Source organism: Choloepus didactylus, chromosome 10 (assembly GCF_015220235.1).
Source record: "Choloepus didactylus isolate mChoDid1 chromosome 10, mChoDid1.pri, whole genome shotgun sequence".
In the NCBI taxonomy this organism is placed as follows: domain Eukaryota; kingdom Metazoa; phylum Chordata; class Mammalia; order Pilosa; family Megalonychidae; genus Choloepus; species Choloepus didactylus.
The window spans coordinates 93,252,248-93,273,374 of record NC_051316.1 but is presented as its reverse complement, the minus strand read 5'-3'; the positions used below and the strand labels follow the sequence as shown (position 1 = coordinate 93,273,374).

General features: G+C 52.0%; 1 protein-coding gene across 6 annotated transcripts; it reads right to left on the bottom strand.

Annotated features, from left to right (window-relative positions):
• Positions 1–726: 726 nt before the first annotated feature.
• CIZ1 (CDKN1A interacting zinc finger protein 1) lies at positions 727–19,871 on the bottom strand. 6 transcript variants are annotated; one of them, XM_037851277.1, is made up of 17 exons: positions 19,682–19,871; positions 18,873–19,014; positions 18,484–18,599; positions 16,859–16,930; positions 14,823–15,052; positions 12,810–12,903; positions 12,506–12,614; positions 11,367–12,001; positions 11,004–11,125; positions 10,155–10,352; positions 9,247–9,371; positions 4,156–4,243; positions 3,668–3,781; positions 3,314–3,466; positions 1,763–1,832; positions 1,432–1,553; positions 727–1,066 (listed from the first exon to the last, which is right to left on the bottom strand). In XM_037851277.1, exons 2-17 carry the CDS (start codon positions 19,007–19,009, stop codon positions 851–853), a joined length of 2,601 nt encoding a protein of 866 aa, XP_037707205.1. In that variant the 5' UTR covers positions 19,010–19,014; positions 19,682–19,871; the 3' UTR covers positions 727–850. The 6 variants fall into 6 exon arrangements, with proteins under 6 accessions (XP_037707205.1, XP_037707206.1, XP_037707207.1 ...); XM_037851278.1 differs by having other exon boundaries at positions 19,722–19,868; XM_037851279.1 differs by having other exon boundaries at positions 19,749–19,854.
• Positions 19,872–21,127: the final 1,256 nt, after the last annotated feature.

Here is a 21,127-nt window from a genome sequence, read left to right as displayed (position 1 = left end):
GGCCTTTCACCAAGCCAACCCAAGCTCACTGCTGTCACACACATGCTGTGCGACCTTGGACATGGCCTTTCTGGTCTTGGCCTTGGCTCCCAGCTGGCCAATAGCAGGGCTGGCCTGGTTGTCTCCCTGTAAGAATCTTTCCAAATGGGGAGACAGCAGAACCACAAAGCCAGCTGAGCCCGGATTCCATTTGCTGATGTTTCATCGCACAGTGTCACCTGATGAAGAGGGCTGGGCCCTGCTAGTGAACCCAGGACTCAGAACCAGGGGCCTGAACAGCCAGGGCCCCTCCTCCTGCACTTCACCTTTCACAGGGTCCAGCTGGGAGACAGGCCAGCACAGGGGCCCAGAGCTCAGGCCCTAAGGTGGCATCCTGGCCACTTACCAACTGTGTGACCTTAGGCAAGTCACTGACCTGGCCAGGCCTGTTTCTTCATCTGTGAATTGGGGATAACAAGACCCACCTCCTAGGGCCACTGTGAAGATTAAATGAGATTTTTCTTGAAAGCGGTTTTCCAGCCCTGATAAATTATTACGAGGGAAAATGAGACTCAGAGAGGTGAAGAACCTTGAGATCCCAGCATCCCAAGTCTCAGGAAGCCTGTCTGCAGCCTTCTAGTCCTGCCACCACACTGCGCCCAGGGAGACTGGACACTAGCTGAGAGCTGGCTAGGGTGTCCCTCTCTCCCCTTCCACACAGACAGAAGTGCTGGTGGGGAATGCACAGCCGAACTACCTTCTTTTATTGGATTTTGAGTAAAAATACCAACTATGTCACAGTTTCCACGCAGACACCTAAAAAATGTATTGGCAGCTCTGGACCCAGACAGGCTGGGTCCAGGGAGCTCTATCAGGTTTTGAGGCGGGTAGAGCGCCGGGGTGGTGGGGGCTGGGGGGACTGGGCCATCAACTTGCTGGCGGTTTTGGCCGTGTTCTGGGTGCTGGGCTGGGGGGGCTGGCGGCCACCGGAGGTGAACAGGGCAGTCAAGGCGTTCCGGGCATTGATGGCGCACCGTCGGCTCACGGGCCGGGTGGTGGGGCTGGGGTTCTTGGCTGCCTTGTATTTCTGGACAGAGAGGGTGCAGATGAGGTCAGCACTTCCTCCCTACCTGGTGCGTTCCTGGCTGGCAGCTGCTTTCCCAGCATAGGACATGCTGTATGACCCTGCGTGATGCACTCAGACTCTGGGTCAGGGCTCTAGAGCTAATAGCCTGACCCCTCAGCAGCCTCCAGAGCATTAATAGAGAGCCCAGCCCCACCCCCACCCCTGCTCAGACCTCATTCATGGGAAGGGCTTCTGGGTTTTTTGCAGGGGACATCCAGTGGCTGAGGCCAGGCACATGAGGGAGGTGGCCACTGGCCATCCCCATCAGCTTGGACACAGTCTCAGCCCCCAGGCAGGGCAGGCTGGGGCAGGGATGCCTGGCTCACCTGCAGGTTTTCAAAGTGGGCCAAGGACTTGCAGTGGGAGAGCTGTGCCCCTGAGTTGCTGTGGTAGAACTTGTGGCAGATGCGGCAGATGTACCCCATCACGGGCACCAGGTAGTCCACACCTGTGAGATGGCAGGGTCTGCGCACTCAACACCCTCCCCCCGCTGGGGCCAGCCATGTATCCCACCCTCTCAAGGAGTTGATTTGCTCTCAGACACTCCAAGTGAGTGCAGAAGAGAAGAGGACATGGGGACAGGCTGCCAGACTTTGGGTCTAGGGGGTCATCTGGATGCTGGGCCTGAAGACCGTGGGGTCAGGGCTGGGATCTTACCGTATGCGGTGTTGGGGGTGTAGGTCTCTGAGCCCTTCCACTCTTCTATGGATATATCTCTGGTCCTCACCTGGGAACATGGAAGCATGGGCCTTGGATCTGGCTTTCCCCCAGACTCCTCCCAAACATGGGTGGGTGGACCTGGATCCCACCTATGCTTTCCAACACATCTGCCCCTTGATTTCCAGGAAGATGTGGGTGGGACTCTGAGCTTTTGCACATGCTGATCCTGCCTCCGAAGTGCCCTTCCCAATCTGTACCTTCTAGGCACTAATCCCTCCTCCAGGAAGTCTTCCTGTTCCCACAGTGTCCGTGATACATGCCAGGTGTGCCAAACACGTTATGTGCATCATCTCATTGAATCCTCCTAACAACCCTCTATGGCGATACCCATTTTATAGAAGAGGAAACTAAGGTGCAGGGTTGTTAACTCATTTGCTCAGGGTCTTACAGCTGTTTTATGGAGGAGCCAGGTAGTGAAACCTACTGGGCCCCAAGCCAGAGTTCACACTCAACTATGAGCCCTCTTCAGCTCCCTGAGCTCTTATCTGATGCTGTAGTGACCTCAGCCCTGGAGGGTGGGTTTCAAGTGGTCAAGGGCCACTCATCTCACCTGCTTGGACATGAGCCCCTTCCAAATGAGATAGCTGACTCCAGCCACGTCAGCCCCACCATGCCTAGCAGTGCCCTACAGAACTTACCAGGCAAACAAAAGTGACTCCTAAGAATGACAGCCACTCCTATTTGCTGGGCCCTTCCTAGGGCCAGGTCCTGGGTTGCAGCCTTTCCTTGCAGCCTGAGTTGGTACTGTTACTTCTGAGCAGAGGAAACAAGCTCAGAGAGGCCAAGTGGCTTGCCTGAGGTCAAACTGTTGCTGAGGGGCAAAGCTGGGGCTCACCCCTAACCTGCCTAAGGCTGGAGGCCACCCTTGCAACCCTCTGTTCACAGCCCCACAACACTCTCCCTTCAGCTGCCCATAGCCCATGAGCAGCCCTGGCTGGACCCTCACCGCCCTAGACTCCAACTGGGGTGAGCTCTATGATGGCAGGAGCCAGACCTTGGTCCCCATGTATCACTGGTGTCCAGCTCCAGGGCCTGTCCCAGAACAGTGCTCCAAGGCATTTGTTAAATTGAAGTGAATCCAAGCTCCTCCAATTCCTCACTCATGGGAGGCAGCGGATCTGGGCATTAAAAGCATGGGCTCTGGAATCTCACTTCCTGGCATCCAATTCAATGAGATTCTGCCAGGACAGTGCTTAGTAAGTGCCTGGCATACAGTAAGTGCTCAAAAGATGCCAGCTGCTATCATCATCTTTTCCTACGTGCATCACATAGTTTCCCACCACCTTACCTTTGTTTGTGTTTTGCCCCCAGCCTAAGGGGCCTTTTTCCTTCTTCAGGACTGGTCAAGATTTTAGCCAGGCTTGAAGGCCCTTGCAAATTTCACCTTCCCATTCTGTAGTCATCATGATGTATATTTACATGCAGTCATACGTAATATAGTTCGTATGAACAAGATTGAGGCATGCCTCTCCCCCATTCCCCAAGCACCTGCTTGCAGAATTCCTCCTCAACCTCGATCTCTTCTTCTTCATCGTCCTCGTCCTCCTCCTCCTCTTCATCACCTTCAAAGCAGCCCACGGCGTCCACTGTGATGAAGTGGTCCTCGTCTTGGCCAGCTATCTCTTTCTCGAGCATCTTCAGCTGCCCAAGGGAGTGGGTGAGGGGCCAGGTCAGCTCTGGGCAGCCAAGGTGCCACACCCTGCCCACCCCACACCCCCAGGAGTCCCAATCCCTCCAGGCCTATTTTGAGTTTGGACTGTGATAAACCCTGACTTGCTGTGTGGCCTTAGTCAAGGCTCTGTACCTCTCTGGGTCCATGTCCTCTGAGGGAGCTGGGGTTACCTCCTTGGCTTTGTCCTTATGTCCCTGGGACTTAACGTGTTCCACAAACTTGCGAGGGGTCTTGAAGTAGCGGCTGCAAACAGTGCAGAATGGGCGCAGGGACTGTTTGGCAATCTGGGGAAAGGAGGGCAGGTCAAGTGGGTGGGAGACAATACCCCTAGCTGCACTCTGCCCCTGCAGACATGGGCAACAGAGAAGCAGGACAGAGAAGGAGAGGACAAGGGAGAAGGCAGCCACCCAAAGGACCCCAGAAGCCCCATGGTCAAATGGCAGGGTGAGATGGTGCCTTGCCCCCATTGGACAGATGGGGAAACTGAGGCCTAAAGAAGAAACAGGACTGACTTGTCCAGAAACCACACGGTGAGTTATGGCCATGTAGAGATTAAGCCTGACATTTACTTCCACTCCCAACTGGGCTCCCTCCCTCCCCAGCCCTCAGGTTGGAGAAAGCATGGGCAGGTGCCTTCCCAGCCAGCAGTCCTCCCTACCTTGTGGTCCTGTGTCCTGCGGTGTTGGATCAGGTCGCCCATGTAGTAGACCTGGCAGGTGTTGCACCAGCGCCTTGGTGGAGGCTCTCTGAAGGATGACAATAAAAACAATTACAATGTGACATGATACTGTGTTCTTGTAAAGAAAGCACCTTCCCAGGTTGCTCCATAAACGCAATTCCAATTTAAATCTCAACAGGATCATCCTAGAAACTTAACGAAAGGTTCTAAGGTTCATCTGGATAAATACTTAAGAATGAGCAAACTTTGGGGGAAACAAATAGATTTAGAAGCATTTGGGATACCAGCCACTAAAATGAAAATAACAGCTCTAGTAGTCAAAACTGGGTAGCCCTTGGGAAGACGGTTGCTGCAAAGGAGAGGCTAGGCCTCCCTATGGTTGTGCCTAAGAGCCTCCTCCCGAATGCCTCTTTGTTGCTCAGATGTGGCCCTCTCTCTCTGGCTAAGCCAACTTGAAAGGTGAAATCACTGCCCTCCCCCCTACGTAGGATCAGACACCCAGGGGAGTGAATCTCCCTGGCAACGTGGAATATGACTCCCGGGGAGGAATGTAGACCCGGCATCGTGGGACGGAGAACATCTTCTTGACCAAAAGGGGGATGTGAAAGGAAATGAAATAAGCTTCAGTGGCAGAGAGATTCCAACAGGAGCCGAGAGGTCACTCTGGTGGGCACTCTTATGCACACTTTAGACAACCCTTTTCAGGTTCTAAAGAATTGGGGTAGCTGGTGGTGGATACCTGAAACTATCAAACTACAACCCAGAACCCATGAATCTCGAAGACAGTTGTATAAAAATGTAGCTTATTAGGGGTGACAATGGGATTGGGAAAGCCATAAGGACCACACTCCACTTTGTCTAGTTTATGGATGGATGAGTAGAAAAACAGGGGAGGGAAACAAACAGACAAAGGTACCCAGTGTTCTTTTTTACTTCAATTGCTCTTTTTCACTCTAATTATTATTCTTGTTATTTTTGTGTGTGTGCTAATGAAGGTGTCAGGGATTGATTTAGGTGATGAATGTACAACTATGTAATGGTACTGTAAACAATCGAAAGTACGATTTGTTTTGTATGACTGTGTGGTATGTGAATATATCTCAATAAAATGAAGACAAAAAAAAAAAAACAAAAAACTAATAAATGCAGTGATACATTCAAAAAAAAAAAAAAAACAAAAAAAACCTGGGTAGCATGCTGTACATTCTGACAGTGTATCAATGGGACAGAATATAAAGTACCAAACAGATTTGAATATTGGTAAGAATATAGCTTCCAATAAATTGGTTTTGAAAAGTACAACTTACACAATAAATTATGTTGGGACAATTACTGTACACTTAGAGAAAGAAGGCATTTGCTTTCGCTCCCTACAGTACTTAAAAATAAATTCTAGTAATTACTAGAATTACTACTTGTTAAATTGTACTTTGACAATTATTACCTTTTTGCATATATGATGTATTTCACAATAAGGAACTAACTGAAACTGTGGAACTGTAACCCATAACATTCTTTGAAATTTGCTCTCTAACTACTTGTTAAGTTGCACTTGTAAAGTTATCACTTCTATGCATATATGTTATATTCCACAATAAAAATATGATTAAAATAAAAATAAATAAAAATAAATTCTAGCTAACTAGAGATTTGGGTATAAAAATCAAAACCTTTTTTAAAAAGGGAGGGGAGAGGGAGAGGCAACCATTTATACAGTTTTTGGTAGGGAAGACTCATCTAATTATAACACCAAAGTCATAAATCATAAAGGAAAAAATTGATAAACCTGATTGCACAAAAATGAAAACGTCTACACACTGAAAAATGCCACAAAGAAAAGTAAAAAGAAAACAAATATTAGAAATAGGTCTGTGCTGTCCTTTACAGTGGCAACTTACCAAAGAAGAAAAATCAAATACATAAGAAAACATGTTCCAACTCAGTGAAAATATAGACCCTCCACAAAATACACACATACACAATTTTCCATAAGTTTTATGGGCTCATGAACCCCTCAAGGTCCACTCCCAGAGTCCTGTTAAAGAACCCTTGTTTAAAGACATGGAAAACTGTTCATACACATTGTGTAGCATGATTCTAATTTTTATTTTTAAAAATACTGTCTGTATAAACATAGAAAGGATCATGGCCAAAATGTAAACAGTGTTTATCTCTAGGCAATGAGTGTTTATCTCTAGGCAATGAGGTTTGGGGCAATTGTTATCTTGTGTTTTTGTCTTTTTGTTTTCCTATTTTTGAAATGTTATATAATGAACACAAATTATTGTAATCAGAAAAAAAGGTTGTTTTGTTTTGTTTTGTTTTGTTTTAATTAAAAAAAGGCACATCGACCACATAATGAAAGCTCCAGGTTTTAGGAGCCATCTACAGAACGGGGCTTTAAAACAGCTCACTCTGGAGGGCAGCGTTACTGTGGATTTTTGCTTTTAATATAACTTTGTCATGTTTTAATTTTTTAACGTGCATTTTAATATCTTTGTAATCAGAAACCACAATAAATACATTTATGGGATTACGAAGAAAGTGAGGGAGGGAGAGGACCTGGTACTCCAAAGGGCGGACAGCCCAAAGCCTCTTAGAAATGGCCAAGGCAGGTGAGGACTTGGACCATGGAGCCTATTGTCTGGGCTGCAAAGAGAAAGGGGACAGTCACCCCCTCATCTGGGCTGGACCTGGCCCAGTTCTGGGATCTGCTGCTCCATCCCCACTTCGGGAACACTGCCTTCCAAGTGGTTTGAGTGTCTACCTAGAGGCACATGGCCCAGGCCTGGCCAGTCAGAACACCCCATCCCTGGCCAGAGGATTGGTTCCAAAATGGGTACACGGCCACTGCTAGACCATCAACAATCCTCCCAGAAACTGTTCTGCTATTGCAGACACAGATGACTGCCTTTCCTCAGGGGTCGCTGCACTGGGAGGCTGGGGCTGTGGATGTCTTTGTGCCCACATGAAACTCTCTAAGAGATGGTGTCCCCCGGACATCACTTGAGGCACAAGATCCGGCTGTATCCCTAGCTTTCTCAGTTACTTAAGCCAAAACCATCACCCCTTTTTGCTCAAGCTAATGTGAGTTGGGTTTCTGTCATTTACAACTGCAAAGGGCCCATCTGATATGGGAGGACATAACCGACGTCCATATGTTGGGGACCAAAGTGGGACAATCATAGATTGGGATTAGAGGCTTAGTTTGTTTTACCAATTGTTAATACTTTAATGCAGCTAGGCACTGACAGACATGACACTGACTACTGGTGGTGTATAAAGGAGGCTACCAGTAATGGAGACGCAACAGGATATATGGCTGCGAAAACTCCTGTTTATCCTTCATTTTAATGCTCCATCCGTCACCAAGCTCTTTTTGCCCTGCGCCCCTACCTGGGCCTGTGCCCATGCCAGTAAGCCAGGCCCACTGTGGGACCCCAAAGTGCCACTGCCACAGCATTTTCGCCATGGATTAGAAGGACCTTCTCTGTCCCCACTAGACTGTGAGCTCCAGGAGGACAGGACCCACCCTGGGAATCAGCCCAGAATTTAGAACTCTGTTGGAGGAAGGACAGGCAACATGTCTGAAGGACTGCCACGTCTGCATGGCTTCAGGGGGCCAGATCAGAATTCCAGGGGTGAAGTCACCAGGAGACGGTGTGTGGTTCAATGTGAGAATGGATTTGCCCCCCCTTCAGACCTCCCCCCCCAAGCTTGTTAACAACTTGGGCTGCATCCTTCCAGCTTTCTTCTGTGTCACAAGGTCTATTTTTACCTGGTCAAGCTGATTATGCATATGCAATTTTGAATCCTGTTTCAACTAGATATTGCATTATACATGTTTCCACATTATTATAAATTTCCTGCAATTGTCCTATTTATTGGTTGTTCCACCAAGTGGACAGGTCTTAACCAATCTAACCAATCCCCTAGTTTTGTATATATTAGATTATTTCCAATTAAACATTTTTTTTATACCATTATATTAACCCTGCAAGGAACATCTTTGTGAGTCAATGTTAATGATTATTTCACATAAGTATAATTCCAGGGTCTACAGGTAGGGGGAGGTTTAAAACTCAAGAACATACTGCAAAACTACTTAAGGAAGCTCTTCTCACTGTGTGAGTCAGCTAACAGACACAAGCTGCCCTTGGAGAGAGAGAGCTCCCTGTCATTTGAGGCATGCAAGCACAGCCATTTCTCAGAGGTCTACGAAGAGCTCTTACCATCCCTTCATTCCTCAGGGGAGCTTCAAGCTGTGACCCTCTGTAAATGCTCATGGCCAAGTCTCTGCCACCAACTGAAGGGCCTACCCAGTCTGGATATGGGTTTGATTTGGCCTCCGTAGGGTTTGTTTCAATTCTGAACTAGCTGTTAACATTTTGAAACTGGAAGGTTTCACGTACAAATCTGGATGTCTGGATTCTCCCCCAAAACTAGGAGATCTGGAGTTGAGGGGCAGCTGGCCCGTGAGACAGAGTCTTTCCCTCCCAACCCCTACTTCTCTCCCTGATGACACCTGCCAGCCCCTGCAGGCCTCCGACTGCCCACAGGGCTGTGAACAGTCCTCCAGCTTCTCACCAAGCCCTTCCAGCCCAAGAGCTAGCCCCAGACTCCAGGAGGGCTGACATTTCTGATCAGTCAAGCCCCCGTGACAATGAAGTGGAAAAGATGAAGGGAAGCTCTGGAAATAAGATGACCTGGTCCTTACCATCATGCCCCCATGGTTGGGGTCAGAACCTATGCCAGGGGAGCAGGGGGCCGGGCCATGGTCCACCTCCCTCCCAAGTGGATGGTCACACTGTTTCTACCTGGATGGGACCTTGGAGACCAGTTCATGTATTTCTGCACCACACCACCATGCCTCGCCATTTTACGGATGGGGAAAACTGAGGTCCAAGGTCACAGTAAATGGAGTGAAGAGGCCTCTGGGGGAGAGCATCGCTTAGCCCAAAGGCAGACCTCATACATGGTGGATTCAGGGCCTCTCTAGAGAACTCAGCCTGGCCTGGCCCGTGAGACTGCCCACCCCCCGGCTCTGGGCCTCCAAGGCCTCCCACTCACTCCTCCTCTCTCTCCAGGACGTCCCGGGGAACGGGCAGCAGGGACAGCAGGCAGGCTTGGCTCATGTGCTGGATCTCCCCGAGCCGCTGCTGGTGCTGGGCCCCCGACATGTGGTCCTGGAACTCCTGTAGCAGGAGGGAGTGAGGGAGGGGCATGAGGCGTGAGCCCTGGGACGGTGGGCAAGGGTGGGGCCCAGGGAAGAGGCCTCCAACCTTGGCCTCATGGCCACCCTGCCCTTGCTGGGAGGCTGTTTCTCTCCCAACAGCTCTGCGTGGGCCAGAGCAGGGATGGAAACCGAGGCACAGAGTGGCCACACACCAGCCAATGATTCTGTTCTTCCTGGGAAGAAGCTGGCTGTGTGGAGTGAAGACCCTGTGAGCGCCCCAAAGCTGAGGGGCAGTCTGATTAGCTTCTGGATATCCAGGGCTCTGCTTGGGGTGAGGCACAGAGTAACAAGAGGAAAGAGTAGCAACCAGAGTAATGATACGGACATTATGCCATTATTAATGCTACTCGTGAGCACGCACTCTGGGCTAGGCCAGAGACTCAAGAATTCAATGTCAAGTCCCTGAATTATCAGAATCACCCAGGGAGGTGGGTTCTAAATTTTTCTTCATCTGACTCATGAGGAAATAGAGGCAGAGGGGGATGGAATTCACACTGGAGGCCCACCTAGCTGGTCAGGACACAGCTGGATTTGAACTAGGTCTGCCTGACTCCCAAAGCCTGTGTTCTAGATTGGTCAGGAAATGTTTTCTGGGCAAACAAACAGCTGCTAGGGTGGGGCTCAAGGGGTCCAGTGTGGTCTCTCAGGCAGCTGTGGAAGGGGCATGCTGGGCATCCCAGACAGACTCAAGCCCTCCCAGCACCTGCTCCCACCACCCATCTGGGGCCTGGGCTTGCAGTACCTGCTGGCTGGAGCAGTTGGCCTTGCAGATGTAGCAGAAGAACTGGAGGGTCTGCTTGGAGGACGTGCTGGCAGCTGTGGGGGTAGCGGAGGTGGAGTCGCCGGGACGGGGCCCGGATGTCAAGGGTACAGTGCTGAAGGCCCGGCTGTCGCTGCTTTGCAGGATGGTGACCTTCAGGGAGCCCCCGGCACCCCACATCTGCACCGAGAGCAGGAACAGAGCTACCACCGGCTGTGTGCTTATGGGGCACCAGCCTCAGCACTGACAAACATTGTCTCACACATCCTCCTGACAGTCCACTTTATAGACGGGGAAACTGAAGCTTGGAACCTCTGTTAGACTTATCCAAGATCACACAGCTGAGAAATGCTACAGTCAAAATTCAAACTCAGGTCCACCTAACTCTACCGGGACAAGATCCAGCCCACTCCACACTTCATATGACAGACAGGGAAACTGAAATCCACAGAAAGGAATGGGTTTATCCACGATTACACTGTATGGCAGATTGGGACTCAAACGCCAGGCACCAGGCTTCCCACTCTGTGCTTTCCAACGTTAATCTTGTTAGGGAACTGGGGGCTCTAGTTTTGGGATGAGAAGGCTGGAAGGAGACACTTGTCACCAAAAGTGCCTCCAGGTCTTCAGAGCATAGGCATGTGAAGGCAACACAACAGCAGGAGAGTCTCACGTGGACAAACCACTGTCAAATCCAGTCTGGTTTGCCCAAGTGCCCAGGTGGGAGGGCTGCTGCTGTCCCAAGTCACAGGTGGGGAAACAGGTGGTCTGGGGACAGGAAAAGGCCATCCCACTGCAGGGCCTTAAGCTGCCACATTTGCATCTACCCACCCCCAGCAAATCTCTAGCTCTTTGATCACATTCTCCCACATCCAGGCCACTGGCTAATTCCTCCTGGCTCTCTTCCTCGGGGACTCGGGTTCCCACTGGCTCCAGCGAGGTCTCCTCCAGGCCTGAAATGACAGATTTGCTCTGTTCCCCAGAATCCATCTCCCACCCTGGACCCCAATGGCTGGCCACCTTCACTGCCCATGGCCAGGACCTTGAAGCCTCCAGTGTGGGTGGCCAGACCTCAGTTTGATTGGGTGCTGGTCCCAGGCAGCACCCAATCAGGGCTGGAAAATGTCAGGGGAGAGGTGAAGGAGCCCAGCAGAACCAGTCCATCACCAGGGCCAGCTGGGGGTCAGGACTCACCTCCTCCAGTTTCTACCGTATCAGGCAGCTTCTCCAGCATTGTGGCATGAGCTGGAACTGGTGCTTGCTCCGCAGCTGGCACCAACACCTGTGGCTGGGCCTGAGGCTGCCCCTGGGTCTGCTCTGGAGGCTGCACTGGCAACTGCACTGGTGGTTGTTCCAGTGGCTGCTCCAGTGGCTGGAGCCTTGGCTGTGCTTGTGTCTGCAGCTGGGTTTGTACCTGTGGATATGTCTGTGTCTGGGCCTGCCTCTGCAGCTGTGTCTGGGCCTGCTTTGGGGGCTGTGAATGTGCTTGTGGCTGCACCTGTGACTCTGCCTCCTTCTGCAGCTGTAGCTGCACGTGCACCTGCTTCTGCTGAGGCACTAAGTGCTCTGGATAGGTCTGCGTTTGTGCCTGCTTCTGAAGCTTTAGCTGCACCTGGGTGTCCATTTGTGGCATCTGTGGCTGAGTCTGCGGCTGCACCTGGGCCTGGATCTGCAGAACCTGTGGCTGGAAGCGTGGCAGCACTCGGGCTTCCAGTGGCTCAGGCAGCACCTCAGGGGTCTGTGTCTGCTTTGGTACTGTCATCCGGGCCTGTGGCTGGATCTTTGCCTGCAGCTGCCCTGGGGTCCCCTTCTCTGTGGGCTCCTCTGAGCTAGGAGGGATCAAGAAAGATGAAATTCATGTTTTCCCAGAGGGAAAACCAGGAAGTTCCCATGAAAGGCCAAGACCCAGGCTCCAATCCTAGCTCTATCACTTACGAGCTGAGGATTTGGGAAAGCTCCTTCACCTTTCTGGCCTCAGTTTCACCTAAGTCAATTGGAAAGAAAAGCTCCCACCTCCTGCAAAGCCCTGTAAACCTGCTCACCCTCCTGCCCTCTCTATGAGATGCCAGATGCACATCCTCTCCCTTTCTACCTGGCCACCCAGCCTAGCCTCCAGGTGGGGCTCAGTCACGGTGGAAGACACCAGAGTCTGGCCTGGGGCCCTCCCAGGTAAGATGCAGAATTAGGTTTGACCTTCCTCCAAGCCAGAGGCCAAGGCCCTTTCCTTGTTCCAGCTCCCCTGAAGGGTCCTGCCCCCAGCCACACCCTCCCCCTGCCTTTGCAGGCAAGCAACTATAGGGCTCCTGAGCCCAGGCAGGCTCTCAGCATGTTACCTCTTCAACCTCTTGGCTGGTGGCTCTGATGTCCCACAAGGCTCAGGCTCTGGTGCTGGGGTGTGTTTCTCCTTAGTGATACCATCCGGACAGTGGGGAGACACTCGGCCTGGAACGGACAGTAGGTAGGTAACCTCAGAGACAGAGTAGAGCTCCAGGAGACGGGGCCTGGGTCACCCCTGCCACCACCCCTTCCCTAACCCAGTGAGGGGATGCTCACCTCTGTGCCCCCCCGATCTGCCTCCAGGACCCCACCTGCCCAAGCCATGTCCCCTCTGGGAGGCCAGCAGCCTCCCTCTCTCACCTTCTGGTGTGTTGGTTCTGGGCTCTGTGGCTTCCTCAGACCCCTCTGGGGGGTCTGACTTGTCTTCCACAGGCATCGTCTGAGAATAAGAATCCTGCTTCCTTTCAGAAACCATTTCTGACATCCACAACCCACCTTTGCAGATACCCCTTTCCCAACAGCAGTGGTAAAAGTCCCCTGGGGATCAAGGGGCCCCAGGGACCTCGGGTCATCCTGGCCCCAGAGCTGCTGGGCAGAGGATCCTAAACACCCCAGGAATGGGGGGTTCCACCGAGCAGCGAAATAAACTGCTTATATTTTTTAGTAACAAATAAATAAATAAACACATGTTTAGGGGACACAAAACCTGCTTCTGGCCCATGGTTTCTCCATCCCCTTCTTCACAGAGCAGCCAGACGGATCTTTCTAAACTGCAAACCCGATCCTATCTCTCTGGGTTAAAGCCTTCCCGGGCTGCCTGGTGCCCTGCAGGGCTCCTTACCCCAACCCTGAGCATCACCTGGCCTCTGCTGCCCACTTGGGCCTCAGCTCCCTCCTCTCTCCCTGTCACCCTCTCTGTTCCATCCACACTGGCCTTCACTCTGTCCTCTGACACCCCAGGCATCTTCCTGTCCCCAGGTCTTCCCCCAGAGTCTCAAAAGGAAGCCCCCCCTGACCCCAGGCCAGATCCAGACCCCTGATACAGGTCCCCAAAGCCCAGGCATCTCCTGTGTGGCATTTTCCAGTCTTAATTAATTATTGGAGCACCATTTGCATTATTGCCCCTCATCCCACCCCCACCCACACCACACCCCTGGACTTCCAGGAGGGCCAGACCAGATGCATCATCTTCACCCCTGAATCCCCTGAATCTCCAGTAGGGGTTTACAGATGTTTGCTAAATGAATGCACGACTCCGGCTGGTTCCAGGGCACCCCAGATAGCCCCAGGAACCCGCCTACAGCCTTCCCTCCTGCCAAGTCCAGGGATCCAGCACTGAGCTGGGAGCAGCCATCTGTGCACCAGGTCGGACTCCACATTCTTCAGAAACTCCCCAGCTGCCGCCCCGCCACACAACACAGGCCCTGACAGGTAAGTCAGGACACTAGCCAGTCTTTAAAGGACCATGTTATGACAGGGCTCTACTGGAAGCTCTGAATCTGGGGCCCCTCTCCGGAGGGGAATGACTCACTTTCAGGTAGGGGTGACCCCAATGCAGACAGGAAAGGGAGGTGCTGGGAGGTTCAGAGTCAGGACAGCCTCGAGGGAGTTGATTCCCTCTGCAAGCCTCTTTGAATCTTTCTGCTTGTCAGGGACAGGCTCATTTTGGTGCCTCTTGTGCCTCAAACACCTGCTCGTTGCCATTTAACAAGGAGCCAGAGGCCAGGGCTCAGAACCCTCAGCTGGCAACAGTGCATAGCTTAGGATTTTATAACATTTTTCTATCCCAGTTGGGCAGTCATACCATTTGTTGCATTTCAGGTAGCGATATAACGATTCCTTTTTAAATAAATGTAACTGAAAAGAAGCTAGTGTATTTAAAGCTGTCATCCCACTAACCACACAGTGGTTCCTGAGCACTTGAAACGTGATTAGTCAAAATTGAGATATGCTGTAAGTATAAAATACACACTAGATTTTGAAGACTTGGTACCCACCGCCACCAAAAAAAGGAAGGTAAAATACCTTATCAAGTTTTTATATTGATGACATGTTTTTAAAATATAGTGGGTTGAATATGATACACTAGTAACATTAATAAAGAATTTTAAATTACATATATGTCTTACAGTATATGCTGATTTAAAGAGAAATATTAAGTAAATAACTGGTGGTATTTAGACATGGCAACCAGGGTTACAGGAATGTTTGAAGTTTGAGGAATGCTAGGTAAGTCCAGCCCCCGACTTAGCAGGTGAGGAAGCTGAAGCCCAAAGAGGCCCGAGGTGACCCGAGTGGGTGGAGCTGGGGCCGATACACACGTGGCCCCTCTCCCACTCCCATCCCCACCTGCTTCACCCAGTCACTACTCACCTTGCGATTGGGGACGGTGGAGGAGGGGGTTCGGGCCTGTTTCTGGGGGGTCCTCCCTGAGAGGTTGAGCTGGGAGGTGTTTATGGGGACCCCAACGGGAGGGGGGCCCAGCAGCGATTGGCGAGTGGCCTGGGGAAAGAACTGCTGTAGGTTTGGGGTGGCCATCTGGGGGGGTGTGAGGCTGGGGGCTGTCAGATTCGGGGTTGCCAGGCTATAGCCACGGAGGTTACCTGTGGGCCAGAAGAGGGGAGAAGAGGGATCACACCATGCTTGGGTGGTAGAGGCTGGGGTCAAGGGTCAGCCCCTCAAAGCATCATGGGAACATCACAGACAACTTCGAAGTGGACACTTCCCTGCCCAGGGGCAGCCAGAGGGAAGAGATGAGGGCCAAAGGGTCAGTCCCACCTTGGGCATAGGTGGTGGAGGAGGCGTTAGGGCTGGGTTTTTTTGCTCCATCTGGGAAGGGGCAGGGACACTGCCTTTTCCCCCTCCAGATGCCTCCCTGGTCAGTAGCTCACCATCAGCCATGCTTTAGGATATGCAAAAGACCTCATGCAAGGCCTGCAGGGAGAACCAGCAAGATGGCTGGTCCCTGGAATAATCGATAACCCTGACTCCCACCAGCCCCCCTTCATCAAAGGCCTACTATGAGCCAGGCACCATGCTAAGCACTTTCTCTACACTGCATCAGTCACTCCACCCAGCAGTCATGGGGCAGGATGATCTCTACCGATGAAAAAACAGACACAAAGTGGAGGAGTAGCTTGCCCCGGGTCAGTGAGGGACCCCGTCATCCACCCACCAGCCCCAGCCAGGATTCTAGTGTTCCTCCTTCTCCTACTGCGCCCATCCAAGCCATACCCAAATCCTATCAATTCTATCCCCTACACCTCTGCCCAATTTGGCTTCTCCTTTCCATCCTCCACCCACCCCTACCCCCGTTTCCAAAGCCACTTCACCCCTTGCCTGAATTTCAGCCACAGCCTCAGCACAGGCTGGTAGCATTTGGTGACCTTTCCAAAACCACTTTCTGACCTTGTTCCTTTCCCGGCTTACACCTGTCCATAGGTCCCTGCTGCTCAAGAATGAAGCTCACTACTCATCGTTCAAGATTCAGCCCTGCCCATCTCCCCAACCTCTTTCCTTGCCATTCTTCCCACACATGCCCCCACTACCCTCCAGCCATGTGCCCCCTGAGCACCCCTCAAACATGCCAGGCTTCTTCATGCCTCTGGGCCTTTGTACATATGGTTCCCTCTGCCTGGGCCGTTCTGCCCCTGCTAACTCCTAGTCATCCTTCATTCCCCCTCTTAGGTGTTTCTCCTCCAGGAGGACTTTCCGGACCTCCACTATGTCCCCACAGGTCCCAGCTTCCCTGTCCTAGGATCAGCCACACAATCTTCTTGTCTCCCTCTGGCTGCCCACCTCCCAGTCACACTGGAAACTCCTAAATGGCTGGCACCTCATCCAGCCCAACTCCACACCTCAGGGGAGACCCAGTGCTCAAGAAGTGCTTGGGCCATAAAAGTTGGTTCAAACCCTTGCCCAGAAACACTGAAGTGCCTCATTGTGCTGGGACAGGAAGCACAGAGGTTAAGGGCATGAGTCAGTTCTGAGGTAAGAGGTAAGTTCAAATCCAGACTCTGTGACCTTGGGCAAATCAGTGTCCCTTTCCAAGCCTCAGTTCCCTCTCTGTAAAATGGGGATAATAATAGTGATAATAATAATTCATGAGATATATGAACATGCCTAGTACATAGTAAGTGCTCAATAGACGTTAACTTAAAATAAATACATATACACAAATGTGCAGCTTTTGAAAACAGTAAGACAAACGATGGAACATCCTAATAGAAAAATGGACAAAGGACATGGACAAGTCACAAAAAGAAATACCAATGTTTAACAAACAAACAAAATGTCCAAATGCACTAGTATTCAAAGAAATGTAAATTAAAACATTAATGACCTAGTTTCGTTTACCAACCAAATTAATAAATTATATACATATATATTTTTTAAAAAGTATATAGTACCCAAAGTTGCTGTGGGCATGGTGAGACCGGTACTGTCATACGTGGCTGGTGGCATTGCAAACTGGTCCAGTCCTTTGGGAAAGCAATTTGGCAGTATTTATCAAGAGCCATAAAACATCCAACCCCTCACCCCCCACCCCGACCCAGTCATCCTGCTTTTGGGAATCCATTTTAAGAAAACAGTCTCAAACATATGGAAATATATCCATTCCAGTGTTATTTAAAACAACAAATTTAAAAAAATAAAAAGGAAACAGGTCAACTGTCCAAAAAGAGGAGAAGGTTTGGGTAAGAAAACATGCATTCCACCCCCCCCAATGAAATATTAAACAACTATTAAAAATAATCTTTAAGAAGCCTGTAAAATCATTCGGTAAAGGATCATGCCATTATATTCAGTGGGAAAGAAACACTTAAAATATGATCACAACCCAGTTTGTGCCTATAAAAAAAAAATTGAGAAAAAATACCCTAAAACACTAACCCATGTATTTTTTTTCAGGAGGTGCGTGAGTACAGATGACAGTTTTGGGTTTTTCTATCACCTGTGATTATATTTTTTCATGTTTCTTTGAAGAGTATGACTTTTCAAATGGGGAAAGAAAAAGGGGGAAATACATGTATAATAGTATACATCGTGGGTCTCTATGTGTATTTTTTATCCCTTCACCCATCCAGCCATCGTTTGTAGGTCAGCTTCTTGGGCCATCCACACCCAAGTGGCCCTGGCAGGACTGAAGACTGATGAGCCATCACGTCTTCTGACCCGGCTGCTTACCCTGCTGGGAGCTGGACAGTGGCTAAGGACACAGCTCTGCAGTAAGACCTGGGCTCTAATTCTCCCTCCACTCAACACCTGTTCCCTACCTGACCTTGGGCACATGCCCCCTCTCTGGGCCTTGGTTTCTTCAGCAGTAAAGCAGGGATCATAGGTCTCTCTCCCGCCTCGGGTTGTCAGCAGAGACAATGAGTTGAGCACGTAAAGGTCTCATTACAGTGCCCTGCCCGGAGGGAGCGCCCGTAACTGTTAACAGCTCTGTAGGAGGGTCTGGGTTGAAGATGAGCTGGCCCCAGGTACGGGATTATTCCTGCAGGGGCTATGGTATCAGGAGCAGCATCTAGGAAAGAAGAGCTGAGAGACTGCCCTCCATATGGGGAAACTGAGGCAAGGGCATAGGTGTAATATGCAGGGCTAGAGACACCCACCCAGAGAATAGGATTCAGGAGGCCTGGGCCCTGGTCTAGCTTAGCCACTGCTGGTGTTGTGTGACCCAGGGCAAATGACTTCCCCTCTCTGGGCCTCAGCTTCCTCATCTGTCAAATGGAATCTGGAGGGTGGACCATATGTATGTTTCCACTCATCAGCTCACCTAATCTGAATGTAGGGGAAGGGCACTAAGTACTGTCCACAGAGCCAGCACCATGGCCAGGGGCATGCCTCTGTGATCAGACCCAGCCACAACTCAGCAGCACCACTTGGGAATTCTCACCTCCTGGAGCCTGACTGGAAACCAAGGTGTTGAGAGTAGCTCCCTTTCAGGGTTACTGTGTAGACTGAAGAGATTTTGCACAATGGGGCTGCTGGGGAATTACCACTAAAACGGAGAAGGATCCTACAGCCATACCTTGCAACTGCTGCAAAAGCAAAGCTCTCTGTAGCATAGAGCCATTGAGGAGGGAGGCCGAGCTGGTGCCCTGGAGATTCAGAAGCTGCTGCTGTGGCTGCTGCTGCTGGAGCCCCCTGTGTGCCAGGAACGGGTATCAGAAGGCTGTTGAGCAGGTCGGATCCTCCTCTTCCCTGAGGCCCCTCGCCTCCACTCTCTGACCCCCAATACAGCAGATAAAGGATCCCCCTGGGGGTAGGAATTGATGACACCCCTCTCTCCCAGGCCTCAATTGAGGCAGGGATGCCCCTGGAAGAAAGGACTGGGGTGGGGGTGGGAGGTGGGGGTATGTAAGACATGGGCCTGAGTGGCAAGGCTGGGACTGTCTAAGACCCCGATGGGGAGCTCACCTGCTGACGGCCATGGGCAGCGAGGCCTGTGGTGGGGACTGCTGGAGCAGCTGCTGGAGCTGCAGCAACTGTTGCTGCTGCTGCTGCAACTGCTGAAGCTGCTGCTGCTGCAACTGCTGCGGCTGCTGGTTGAACATGGTGGCTGGGGGTCAGAGAGGGAGAACGCTGGTCAACCTAGGTCAATCTAGCCCCCCACCCATTCACCGCCACCCACCCTAACCCACGGCCCTCAAAAACTGCCTGCTAAGCTTCACGGCTTCACTTCCGAGATCTGAAAATAGCATGTCACATTCACACCCATTCTTTCAAGACGCCTACAATTCTGCCAGCAGCACCCCGGTTCAACCTCTCCCGCCAATTTCCCCTAAATCCTGACAATAGTCCGTCCCTCAAATCTCCAACCTCGCCATCCATCTCGTCAACTTTTGCAGCTCCATCCTTCCGGAAGGAGCGCCCAATCTGTCAGTGCCATTCTAATACGCCTCCCCACCCCCACCATCCCATCTTTCTCTGCGCCAATCACATCCTACTACCAGCCCCTCCCCATTCACACCCCCCTTTCAATACCCCCCACCTTTTCCTCATACCTGTTTCAAAAACATCAGCGTCCCCCATAACCTTTCACTTTCACCCATCAGCCAAAGGAGGAAGGCTGCCCTCCACCCTAAACCCACCTCCCTGAGCCTCTCACCCCACTCGACCCCGTTCCGCTAACTCTTCCCTCTGCAAATACAGCCGACATTGTCCATCAAATCCTGTAACCCCAGCTTCCCGCGAAGCCCGCAGCCTCCATTCAAGTTGCCCCTAACCTTTCCACACCCCTCAACCTCCGGGTGCGGCTTTTGCTACCGGAATTGCACAGCCTCCTCCCCGCACCCGTTTAGCAATCTCCTCGCCCCTCGGGAAAGGAGGGTCGCGGGGCCTGCCACGGGCGGGCCGGGAGGCTCCAGGTCCCGGGCGCAGGACTCCCAGCGGCTCCGCCCGGGCCTGCCTGCTCCGAAGCTCGTCTGCGGGCCGGGCCGGGCCAGCGCCCTCTGGAGGACCGGAGGTCCTAGTGCCGCCGGCCGCGCGGCAGGAACCTTTCCCGCGCTCAGGTCACGCTGTGAAGGTGGCGCCCGCTCACCCGGCGCCCTGGATACTGCGGGCGCGTCTCGGGAATGCGAGGGGGTCCTCGGCCGCGCCGACCCTCTGTCCCGCGTCCTCCGCATCTGGAAGGGGCGACTCGGAGCCCAAGATCTGTCGCCCGAAGGAGTCTGTCTTCAGGCGGGGACATCGCAAGGAGCTTCGAAGAGGGCTGGTTCCCAACCGACCTCCCCGTGGCCGTCCCTGTCCCGCGAACCTGGGGCCCCGCGCGGGCCCGGAGTGGGAGGGGGCATGTAGCCGGCAGATTTACATTCGGGGACGGAGGCCGGGCAAGAGAGACCGGTCAAGGCCGCACAGCCAGGTAGAAGAGTCTGCCCTAGAAAGGGATGGAGGTGGGGGCTCTGTTTGAAGTGTTCTCATTGGAGTTGGCTCGGGTGGGGGTGATGAGGGCAGAGTTCAGTTATAAGAGAAAAAACAAACGACAATCATCCAGACCCTAAAACGATCCTGCCTCAAGGACCCCTTTAATTACGACTCTATCTCCCACCCCGGCGCCCCCCTACTCGGTCCCCAAACGTATTTACTGTGCCAAACAGTCCTTGGTTCCTAAGTAGCAATTCCTTTCCCTCCCCCCCCCACCCTTTTTTTTAATTGCTCAAAGCCATCCAGAGCTGTAACAGCCCTAGGGGATTCACTCCTTTTGCATTAAGCGCCGGCTGTGTGCGGGCAAGGCGCGCGGTGGCGCTAGGCACGCACACACCAGTCAGGTGATGTGCTTTGATGGAGGGCGGTCAGGCAGCCGAGACCCGCAGAGCAGCAAATCACTGCAGTCATATGACAGGCTCTGCCCTAAAGCTCTGACCCGGGCTCTACCTCCGCCCCGGGCGGCGGCAGAGGTGTCCTAACTCAGCCTGGACTAATCTCAGCAGAGTTGGGATTTAGAAGCCCAAAAAGGTGGCTCAGCGTGGCTGGAACACCGGGCGGAGGGCGGGATCAGGGGCACCCCGGAACGGGTGGGTGGAAAGGCAGCCCGAAAGGCGGCTTTGAACGCCGAGCTGAGGAGTTGGAAGCTTTATCCCGGACCAGTAGGGAGATCCCGGGAAGGATGTGAAGTCCTAGAGTGGCTGAATGAAATCCGCTCATTAGAAAACTCACGCCATTGAGAGACAATG

What these genes read in the sequence shown, in the direction of transcription:
- CIZ1 (XM_037851277.1), bottom strand. Translation starts at nt 19,009, where the DNA reads ATGTTCAACCAGCAGCCGCAGCAGTTGCAGCAGCAGCAGCTTCAGCAG. An exon ending in GTCCTGGAGAGAGAGGAGGA is followed by an intron (nt 4,244 to 9,246) that starts GTGAGTGGGAGG and finishes GTCATCCTTCAG; the next exon opens with AGAGCCTCCACCAAGGCGCT. An exon ending in AGGAGGAATTCTGCAAGCAG is followed by an intron (nt 1,833 to 3,313) that starts GTGCTTGGGGAA and finishes CCATGTTCCCAG; the next exon opens with GTGAGGACCAGAGATATATC.